The sequence below is a fragment of the Brachycentrus maculatus genome, unplaced genomic scaffold (genome assembly GCF_059751285.1).
Source record: "Brachycentrus maculatus isolate JH-2025_06_01 unplaced genomic scaffold, ASM5975128v1 h1tg000370l, whole genome shotgun sequence".
Lineage (NCBI taxonomy): Eukaryota > Metazoa > Arthropoda > Insecta > Trichoptera > Brachycentridae > Brachycentrus > Brachycentrus maculatus.
In genome coordinates this window covers 1334770-1346812 of record NW_028281119.1, presented here as the reverse complement: position 1 = coordinate 1346812, position 12043 = coordinate 1334770, and the positions used below count along the sequence as shown (strand labels likewise).

The 12043-nt window shown below is 32.3% G+C and overlaps 1 protein-coding gene across 6 annotated transcripts in view; it reads left to right on the top strand.

The window, feature by feature from the left end:
- Prosap (SH3 and multiple ankyrin repeat domains prosap) overlaps window positions 1-12043 on the top strand; it is a 172164-nt gene that overhangs the window by 115929 nt on the left and 44192 nt on the right. For all 6 annotated transcript variants that reach the window (XM_088270091.1, XM_088270094.1, XM_088270093.1 and 3 more), the window contains one exon: window positions 11308-11505. In XM_088270091.1, coding sequence (XP_088126217.1) covers window positions 11341-11505 — 165 coding nt within the window. In that variant the 5' untranslated portion in view covers window positions 11308-11340. The remainder of the gene's footprint in view (window positions 1-11307; window positions 11506-12043) is intronic.

Below are 12043 nucleotides of genomic sequence, written 5' to 3'. Positions count from 1 at the left end.
TATAATTTTTTTGCGAACTGTCATGTCGGTCGACCGAAAGGCACACGAATTCGCCACAATTAAACCTTTTTTAAATATATTTTTACTTTTTAGTAGTATTTAAATAAAAAGGTATTTATTACAAAAAACAATACGTTTTATGTAAGTTAGAGAGATGCGTCAAGAATAGTCTAAATAAGAATAAGCTAAATCGAATAATCGGTCAATTTTGCGAGCAGTCGGTACTCGGATTTTTATTGCCGATTAGTCGTGTTAACAGGGATAGCAGAAAATAGCTTAATCAATCGAAATTATGAATAATCAAAATAAAGGGAAACTAAACAGTTTTTTTTATATAAATATATTTTACCCACCTTTTTTATTAATGGTTATATTAGATTAGATAGATTATAACTTTTCTGTTTGTTCTGGCGAAAGAGAATACTTTTCTTTTCATAAATATTCTTCTCCGCTTCTTAAAATATTTTTTCATTAGCTTGCAGAACAAGTATTCGGAGAATCTCTGGGATAAACTTGATTTTTTTTTCAATTCATCATAAACTCGGATTTATGCTGAAGAATAATATAAAACTAAAACCAATAAACGGTAATGGGGTGCATTACCGTACCTACGATTTCTCACATAATGTACTGCACTGTAAACACTTCGTGACTCTCTAAGGTCATAACGTGACACCTTTGACAATAATAAAAACAGTGCTTTAATTTTCACTGCCAGCAGTTATTATGCAGTGAAATATCTGTAACATACCGGTATATTTATTAAATTGTTAAAACACGTATAATATTCATCGAACAAAAATTATCATTCCATGGAAAACTATGTACAGCAAACACCACGTTCATAGCTATCGCATTTTATTCGCAATTTTTTTATTCGTATCGAATATTTTTTCTCTTATATTGCTGAAAAAAAAAATAGGGAATGGATGATCACACTACTACATACTATCAAAACAATAACCAAGGTTGAAACAATATTTACCTTTCTATTTTAATGCCTTCGTGTGATTTACGATCAAATTAACTTTGAGTCCATCCAATGCGGTGCTCTATGCACCATTTGGGTGTGGATAGAGGTTTAAGAAGAAAAATAAAATATGCAGCTTCATATTGCAGTTAAATATATTTTATTTAGCTACAATATGAATAATGGTAGAAAAATTTCATAGATAGAGGTTCAAAATATTATAGCATTAAGCCCTAGATCTCAATCGTTCAACTCAGAATGCGATCGGCTGAGCTTAGGGCTTTTTTTAAGCATGTGTATTGGATTTTTTGTTTTTGTTTTTTAGAAAATATATCTCTTTTTTTAACTCTTTACCTTTCCATAACTCTTTTCTTTTCAAAATCATATATTTATTTCGTAGAAAAACTTATTCTTGCAATACAAAAACGGTGTTTTATAAAAATAATTCAACTATGTAAAATGTTACCTAGGTTTAGAGAAAATCAAGTTGCGATTTAACGAATACTGGGCGGCTAAAGTATAATTAAATTTCGAAGTTTTCACATTTAAATTTTCTGTGCTTTTTTATGCTAAGCACAAGACGATTTGTACTGTGTTGTAACATTATTGTTATAATTTTTTTTATATGTATTGAACCGCTTTGTGTAGCGTTGGAATGAACTAATCGGTGTAATAAATAAATAATAGTGTTATTTGTAATACGACCTTGGTTTCCACTCCGCATTGCGACGCACCCCTACTTTTCTTATTATGAATAACGTCAGTTTCCCGTGCTCGATCGACCGCCACCACAGAAGTCTCAACACGCTTCTAAGATCGAAAAAACGCAGATGGCTCTGGGAAAATTTGTGGATATAGTCATAAATTCCGCCTGTTTATAAATTGGTTCTGTTATTTTTGGACAGTTCTATCGTCTTGGGTCTTAGTATAGGCAATGTTAACAAAAAAAGTCGCGTATGTTTTTGTTGCCGAAATAAATAGCAAATAAGTTAACAAATATACCCACTTCTGTATAAAAATGGTTCGGCATCGTAAATTTTCTATTCGGGAAAATTCGGGCTAATTTTTTTGAAATATCATCTAAATATATTTTTCCGTTCAAATCGAAACTTCCAATGTATGATGTCGTATCAGCAAATGACGTTACTTTACATTGAAAGACTTGTTTGATTTTTCTCTGTATATTTTTAATCCAATGAACTCGGTAAATATATTAACCGATATGCATCACGATGACTATTATTTTTATTTCCTAACATAATGTTGTAATTTTGGTTTTCGGAGTGGGTAATTTTTTTTAATGAATTATTTTATGTTTTATTATCATGTTTATTTTGAATATTATTTGCAATCAAACGGTAATTTCTGATTTTACTGATTTTTTATTAGTAGAGATAATGCGCTGTATAGGGCGAAACAGCTTAAATTTATTAGGTACTAAATTAACTATATCAAGAATATATTAAAGCTCATTATACATAAGGAATTGAAAGATTTAAAAAAAATATATCGTATTATATCCTTACTAAGGTACAATAAATTAATATTCAGTGTAAGTCTCTCTCCAATCACAAGAGCTTATCTTCTTTTGGAGAAGCATATCGTAACCAGAATAAAACATCTAATTTATAGTGTGACAATATTATTATAAAGCAATTGAAAAATTACTTTTAACTTTTTAAAATCTTTGATTATATTTTTCAAAATAAAAATACTTTATGAAATTCTGCAAAATAAAAACCAATTTATATTTTTTGGTGTTTGAACAGTTCAGTATTAGTTACATCCATTTAAAAAAATACATTTCATAGAAGACAAGTTTAATACTTATGACGCCTAATCACGTGGTATAAAAAAACTTTTTGCGTGTTCTGTAAATCCGACTTTATTTGATGATTGTGTCGAAATTACCCATTAGCATTGCACTCTTTGGAATGTCAATACGTTACTTAAGTAATGTTTCTCAGAAATTATAAGGAAAAGACGTCACTTAAGTTCGATTACGTTTATCGATTATCGCTGACGGATTAAAATTCAACATGGCGACATCAAACATGTATGGAAGAAATCGTGTTTTCGCGGCGCTAGGAAATTTATATGGTAGAACTGTCTCGCGGCGTTTGTAGCAGATAATATAAAATCAGAGATCCTTTAACTGCGGGGACGTCGTTAAGTACTCCACTGTCAGGACTGTCGTCTGCAATGTCACTTCTTTTGATAAACGACTTCTTCCTTTGCCGCAAAATCTTAAATAAGAAAACATCCTCGTATATTCCGCGAGATTATTTATTGGACGGCTTCCTTTCAGACAATTTCAACGCAAAATCTCCAGGCCAATTAGTCCTTGGACTCCTAGCACGGTACACTAGGCATCGCTGCTATTCTATTGCTAGAATTATAAAACATATAACACGGATGAACCTCGGTATTCGTACTTAGTTCATATTTAGACAAACTGCATACTGAATGAATACCGAATTTTCTGTAATGATGTTAGACCGGATTACGGATTTTGGTCCAGTTTTTTAAAGCACTCTTAATCCATTTTTTTTACTGAACTAGTCTATAATTGTCCTTCTCCGTGGTGTAATGGTTAGCGTGTTTAACTAACGCCTTCATGTAAGTAACGATCAAGATAACACAGCGTCCATACGATGCAGTGCTCTATGCACCATTGGGTGGGGATAAGAGTTAGAAGATGAAGCGAAAGTCTATGCGCATGTCGATTACTCGAGTGTTCGACGTTAGAATGCAAAATTTTCTACAAAAAGTTGCGGGTTGGAATTTGCGATTTGACCGAATACCAGATTAACGTATTTACGTATATATATTACGAGTTTAATTTTATTTGAAAACGTTGGACGGATAGAGAGGCGGCCGAGTGGCGAGATTCTACTGTATTATTACTCTAAGACATTTCAGTTTCTTGTGGCGTCACGCTGAGAAGAAAGGTATTGTGTACCTTTAATATTTATAGCTTTATCAATAAACCTCGCGTTTAATAGCCAACCTAACTGCCAACCTTAACAAGACGCAACTAAATTATTTCAGTGTTGTAGAGGCGAAAATAAATAAGAAATACAATTATCACGGGTTACTCTTTAAATAATTCGCTTCCTTTTTAAAAATTGAAGGCTTGGTTTGTTTCGGTTCGGTGACGCAATACAAAACAAACATTTGCTCAAAACCTTAGTGTTTCAGAGAACGTTCATCTTTATTTGACCATCGTATGAACCAAGAATCCTGCGACGTTGAAATATGCGAATAACATCCTTTTCCGTCACTCGTTTCAAATATTTGTTTTTGTTAAGTGAGTGGATGGATGGTTTATTTGACATCAGAAAACACTCGCCTTTAATAAAGGGTCCGCCAAATAACTTTTTTTTTTTTAAAACAGGGCGCAAAACATCGAGTGTAGCTTCGGCTGTGTGGCACGTAGCGCCGTCCTGTTGAAACCAAATGTTGCCAATATCCTCCTCTTCAATTTTTGTGAACAAAAATCCGTTCAACATGGCCCGATAACGATCGCCATTGACTGTAACGGCCACTCCTTGCTCATTTTCAAAGAAAAATGGCCCAATTATGCCTCTGGACCAAAATCCGCACCAAACAGTGACTCGTTTTGGGTGTACCGGCTTTTCAATGTATGCGTGCGGGTTTTCTGTGCCCCAAATACGACAATTTTGCTTGTTTACATACCCGCCAAGATCAAAATGAGCTTCATCCGAAAAGATGATTTTTTTGGCAAAATCGGCATCTTCTGTAAGTCGATCGCAGGCCCACTCAGCGAAGCGAAAACGCATTGGATGGTCAGTTGGCTTCAACTCCTGAACCAATTGGACTTTGTATGGCGTCATACCAAGGTCTTTATGCAAAATTCGTCTCAATGATGTCTCCGAAATGTTCAATTGTTGAGAACGACGGTGAATTGATGTTGATGGCGCTTCACGCACACTTTCTGCCACAACATCGATATTCTCGGGTGTACGCACTGTTTTTGGCTTTTCACGCTTTGGTTTATCGATGAGGATGCCAGTTTCTTTCACTTTTTTCACAAGATAACGAACATACGGAGCTGACGGTGCTTCTCTTCTTCCAAAAACCGTACGCAATTTTCGCACACATTCTGCAACATTACCATGATTTTCAAAGTAATGTCGCAATATTTCCCAGCGTTGTTCAAGCGTATACACAACCATATTCGCTCAGCGGAAGGATAAAACTAATTATCTGTCAAATCAGACATGAGCTAAGTGTTACCATTCACGAAATAAGCACTAGTTGAAAAAAAAAACTTTAGATGGCGGACCCTATATAATGGTTTACCAGGAGACAATAACCCTGCGGCGGGTAAAACTGAGATATGTATTTAAAATTGTATTGCATAATTTATTCTTTTGACAGAGCTTGTTTGTAAACCACCAACGAACGAATGAATGAGGCAGCTGTAACAACCCATGTTTTAAAATATTGAAATTTGCGGGTTTGTAAGTACATACTAGAGTTGGGTTTTTGAAACTGATATGTCATTTGTACATTTTGAAGTACATTTTGGTTAAACAGCTACATTGTTGAATGATACGCAACAGATATATAAGGATAACGATAAAAACTTTTTTTTTAAATTTCAATATCTATATATTGAAATTTTCAAATAATTATTTTAAATGAAAACACATGCTTTTTACCACTTGAGTTGTCAATAATGGGTGGAATTGGTGAATGTTACGCGTGTGTAAAGTGATCACTGAAACCAGCCTATGACGGTCGTCAGCCCGGTTAATGCCCAGACTTCCATATTCTTCTTCATCTTTGATGAGATGTCAAAAATAATATAAAAAACAAGTGTTTTCATTTGCTATTTCATCACGTCTTACCACAAAGTGAATGCCGGAACAATAAATAAAAAATATTTTGTTTAATATTTTAAAATAAAACACATCGCTGCATGTCTTTCTATCTGTAAAATCCATTTCTTCTGCTCATTTTTTACCTCTTGAAAAAAAATCCCTGTTTCATTTTTATTCTTAAAACCTGAAAAATCCTTATTCTCCAGTAATCTTGAGTACTTTAGGAGGCTGAAACCAACCCTCTGGGAATACTTGTTACGGTCTACTTCAACGCTTTTTTTTTTAAACTGGTGCCTGAATTTTCAGGAAATCACATTTAAAAGGGTGTAAGGCAGAAAACCATTGTACAATTATGTTTGTATTTAGTCTCCGAATCCTTTCTTGACGTATATCTAAATAAGATATGACAAATCAAATATCTTATTACAACATTTTTGTCACTCAAACTCTCTTATCTTCTTTCCTAAGAATTTCTCTGCTTTACTAATTAAACAAGGTTGTTCAAGGATATTTTTTTTACATATTATATAAGAAATGGACATAATCATGTTTACCTTAACGTTTTAGCGTACCTAATTTATACGTATCCGGCTCCGTAGTGTAGTGGTAAGCGTGTTTAACTACCGTGCTGGAGGTACCGGGTTTGATTTCTAGGGGGGTCACAATAAAAATGGATAATTTTCATTCTCAAATTTATTTCATATCTTCTTAGACTGATGCAAAAACCTTTGGACCGATCACTTTGCCTTCATGCAATGAATGTCATTCGTTTGATAATGCCCTAACAAGGCGAAACAATTGTCACAATATAATTTTTTATGTGTTTTTGTTAATAAAATACAACTTAGTAGACTCAAAAAATCTGTGTTTGATTTAAAATTAATACATAAATTAATTATGAGTATTTCAATGTTTTTAAATTTTAGTACATAAACCCTGATGATGGATGACAAGGTTCTTGTCGAAACCGGTTAGAAAAAGTGTACTAATAAAAAGTGGTTAAAACTAAGTTGTTTAATTTTATAAAGTTTAAATAAATATATATAGGAGTTCCAAAAATTTTTCTAGTTTGGTTGTCAATCATGGATAAAATGGTGAATAACACACGTGTGACTTACATATTCTTCTTTATCTAAGTTGAGATATCAAAACATCAAGAAGTATCAAATAACTCGATTCGTTTTTGATCATTTCCCTTTTGCTGATAAACTTTACTTGAAAATGAATGGGTTCTGCTGAAGACGGGGTTTAACGAGGATGTGGAATTATATGAAGTTCGTGAGGGGGGTTGTTTTGTGAATAACAAAATCCTCAGTTTCTCGTTAGTGGGATAACTCAAGTAGAAGCTTTTCCAGTGAAATATGTATTCCATCCTTACAAATGTAGATAAACAGGAGGGACAAGAAACGAGATTTAACTTTTAAATCTGCTAATCCCAAAGTGCATAATATTTTTAAGCTTCACAAAAACAATTACTTAAACATTTATAAAACAAAACAAATCCTTTTTAACCACTTTTTTATTGAAACATTTTTTCTCCAACCGGTTTCGACAAGAACCTTGTCATCGTCAGGGTTGTACTTAATCCTGATGCAGACATGGTTCTTGTCGAAACCGGTTAGAGAAAAATAGTAACAAGAAAAAAGTGGTTAAAATCAAAGCTGTTTTATTTTATACAGTTTATAAAATGTACCACAAAGTATCTGCAGAAAACATTAAAGAAATTACTTACTAAAGTGATATAATAAATTGGTAATAATTATTATCATGAGAATGATTTCAAATTATTTTTTGACAGCTCAACATAGATGAAGGAGAATATGAAAGTCTGGGCATTTACACGGCTTACGGCTGTCTTAGGCTTGGTTAAGTGATCACTTGATACACGTGTAACTTTTACCAATTCTACCCGTTATTGACAACCACACTGCACAAATTCTTAAAACTTCTGGATATATTGATCAAACTCGTAACACAGTATGCGCCAGTTCACAATAGCCATCTATGGCGGGATGAGGAAAGCTTTTATTAAGCGCAGACTCTTTCCATTTGTTTGTAAGGTCTGAATCCTACATTATATTCACATATGTGGGAAACCCTTGAAAACGTAATTTTCAATTTATTTTGGCTTACGATTTGACCTGTTTATTTATTTACAAAATTTTGAATTTATCCTAATACTTGTTCACAAATCTGGATTATCTCCAATAAGAAATTGTTTTTCTTTTGTGCTTGTGAGTGTGAGTGTAATTTTAAGAAAGCTTTCATTATTATTTTTTAATAATTCGGTAAGAATTAAAGTGTTTTTACTTAAATCCTATTTCTTAAGGCCCAGTAATCAATAGTCCGCAACTTAATGTTTTTTAAACCCAGCTAACATTTAACGTAGTTTTATTTTTTAATAGATTTTCAACAACAAAAAAACTGAACATTTAAAATGAAAATGTTCAAAACCTTCAAATAAATTGTGAAACCTTTCTCCAAATAACGTTTTTAAATGTCTTCATAGTCATTTTATCTTCTTATTTATTAAAAAAAAGCCCCTGTAATACGTTATTTCTTTATTTTTACATGTGTACAATACATACATAATATGCTTCAATCCGAACAGCATATTATTTGAGTTAAATGTCTAAAATAAAATATTATAATAGAATAAAACTATCGTATGTTGAAACTCCAGTCTCTCGTAATGCTTAATACAATTAGTCCATAAAATTGTGCGAGGTAATTTTTCTTTCATTTTGTACAAAAGTTTTATTATTCCTTCCACATCTCGCCCGTCACTTTCTAACTTAGTTCGGGTAATTCAGTACGTGCTTAAGGAATAAAGAAAAATTCTTATTGGAGCTCCTTGGGATTATCTATGGTCTCATGGGAGTTTATAAATTTCTTTAGTGTTGGGCTAAAATAATAAAATAAATTCGTACAGAGTTATATTGGAATATTGTATTGTGATTAAATAGTATAGCATAAAGAGAAATAAAAAATCAAAGAGAAATAATGAAAATTCATCCATACGATATTGCGAACTATGCTACATATAGCTCACTCCTTTCAAGAACGTCATAAATAAAAAATCGTCAATTTTCAGTTGTGCATGTTTTCGGAATGCCCAGGAAATGTACTATATCCCAGCAAAAGAGGCATATTTTTAACTTAATATTTACCCGCTACAGCGCAGAAAGTGTTGTTTTTGCATTTTGAAGAAAAGGTATTGTTTAATATTTTTTTTAAATATACTAAATATTTTTCAAATGGATAAAAAACCTTCAGGTTTTACCTATAAAGATCTGTTGCACAATAAAAGTTCAATAAGTGGTTTGATATTTATTTTTAATACATTGTATTATATTTTTTAAATTTAAAAACGTTCTCCTGAAAAATCAAGTTTTTTGATTTATGACATTCTTGAAAGGAGTGAGTGATATGTATGTGGATTAATTTTTCTATGGACTAAATTTGACAGATCTGTTAAGTAGGTACCATGCGTTTTAATTTAAAGTGTTTTTTTTTTCGAAATTAGAATTAAAATGTTTGACATCTTAAATTCTAAGGTATCTATGGTAAATTGAAAAATCAAAAAACAAATTATTCATTTTCTGTTGCCTTATGTTCCAAATTTCAAAAATATTCTTAATAAGTGTGACATACGTTCTTGTAAAAACAGTTTCATCTTCAATTTGTCTATTTTGCTGTTATCATCTATTGATAATCTAAAAGCGATAATACATTTTTTTTAAACATTAAGGTCGTGATATTATTTTGCTCTCTGTACCTGTATCTATCGCTTCAAACCCCAGTCGAGGGTAACATATTGAAAATTACATAACTTCTACACTTTATGAGACCGAAAACCCTTAAGTGGAAGCAAAATCATCACGCATGCCAATATAACATATAACAAAGCGACCATTAGAACAGTGATTGAAATTGAATATCTAATAGGTGTAAATAATATGGATTATAGAATTAGAATCGCATAGTGGAAATCGGTATTTATTTTTCACTATCTGTACCCGGCCATACATCGCTGTGGCTCAGTCTGGTTGAGTGGAAAAGAAAGAAAAGAGAAAGCACACATTTCTAATATGTTTAAATTTAGCAGCTGTTAAGAAGCACGCTATCCGCGATGAACAATTTTTGGTACATATTGCGTATTTTGATGTAAGGTTCAACAGTTGGCGCTGCCATTGCCGTTAAAACTGTTTTAAAATAAATGTGTGTTTACCTGTTACTGATAAACCATATAAAATACGCGCGTTTTTTATGCAACTTTGTGTCGAAATTTTAAAGCGATCGGTGAATAACTTTTGGAGATTTAAGATTTCGAACAAACGAACATTTACATTTTTATTAATTTAGATTCTCAAATTGTATTCCGAAAACAATAAATCCGGTAGGAAACAAATAAGATAATAGATTTAAGATTTCGAACAAACGAACATTTACATTTTTATTAATTTAGATTCTCAAATTGTATTCCGAAAACAATAAATCCGGTAGGAAACAAATAAGATAATAGATTTAAGATTTCGAACAAACGAACATTTACATTTTTATCAATTTAGATTCTCAAATTGTATTCCGAAAACAATAAATCCGGTAGGAAACAAATAAGATAATAGATTTAAGATTTCGAACAAACGAACATTCACATTTTTATTAATTTAGATTCTCAAATTGTATTCCGAAAACAATAAATCCGGTAGGAAACAAATAAGATAATAGATTTAAGATTTCGAACAAACGAACATTTACATTTTTATTAATTTAGATCCTCAAATTGTATTCCGAAAACAATAAATCCGGTAGGAAACAAAGAATCGTGTTTTAAGTCAAATTGTATTGCGAAAACAATAAATCCGGTAGGAAACAAAGAATCGTGTTATAAGTCAAATTGTATTCCGAAAACAATAAATCCGGTAGGAAACAAAGAATCGTGTTTTGAGTCTTAAATCCGGGATTAAAATATCTCGGTTTACAAATATTTGAATTTAGTATTGTATAATAAATTTAATCAATCCGCGCTGGATTATAAAACTTCACACCGTTCAATGTAATATTTTTTGTTCAAATTTTTGTGAGAAAAAATGTATTTTTTATCTTTAAAAATATTCAAATTGTAAATTGCTTCCCCAGTCCAATAAAACGGCAAAGAAAAAATTCCTTAATGAATTTGCTCACTGCAAACTGAATGAATAATATTTTCGGCTCGAGATTTCGAGACTGAATTTCATAATAAACGCTTATGTAGCCTTTCAAACTTTTTTGTAAAAAAAATTATTTAATTTGATGAATCTTATTTCTTCATATTATTTAATTTATTTGTTCCTTTTCATCATGGGTGGCCAACATTTTCAGTAGCTGGGCCAGATTTTAGAAATGAGATTTCCTACCGGGCTGTAAAACAAAATTTATTTTATTATTCAAAGCAAACAAGATAAATACACTCGGGCTGTAAATTGATTTTCATTATGTTTCCAGATGTGAGGTGCTCGTGATCGCTCTCCGAGCGCGATGGAGGGCGGCGGGGGCGGGGGCGGGGGCGGCGGGGGCCCGCCCGAAGGGTGGCTGGCGCTGCGCGTGCACGTGCCCGAGCTCAACCTGCACAAGAACCTGCACTTCCCGCGCGACCTGCTCGTGTGGGACGTCAAGCAGCAGTGCCTGGCTGCCTTGCCCAAGGTAACAACTTGACAACTACTGTCTCCCGAAATCATCGAATTTTTTTATTATTTTTAAAGTTACATTTTTAATACAATTTCCATACATTTTATGCATATCGCTCACTCCTTTCAAGAACGTCATAAATCGAAAAACTTGATTTTTCAGGAGAACGTTTTTAAAGTTTAAAAATATAATACAACGTATCAAAATAAATATCAAGCCACTTTTTGAACTTTTTACTGTGCAACAGATCTTTTTAGGTAAAACCTGAAGGTTTTTTCTCCATTTGAAAAATATTTAGTAAATTTAAAAAAATTATAAAACAATACCTTTTTTTCAAAATGCAAAAACAACACTTTTTGCCCTGTAGCGGGTAAATATTAAGTTAAAAATATGCCTCTTTTGCTGGTATATAGTACATTTTCTGGGCATTCCGAAAACATGCACACTGAAAATTGACGATTTTTGATTTATGACGTTCTTCAAAGGAGTGAGTGATTTGGCAAACTTATAACTTTAATTTCATTGTGCCTCTCCAAAAAAGAGACTGAGCTAT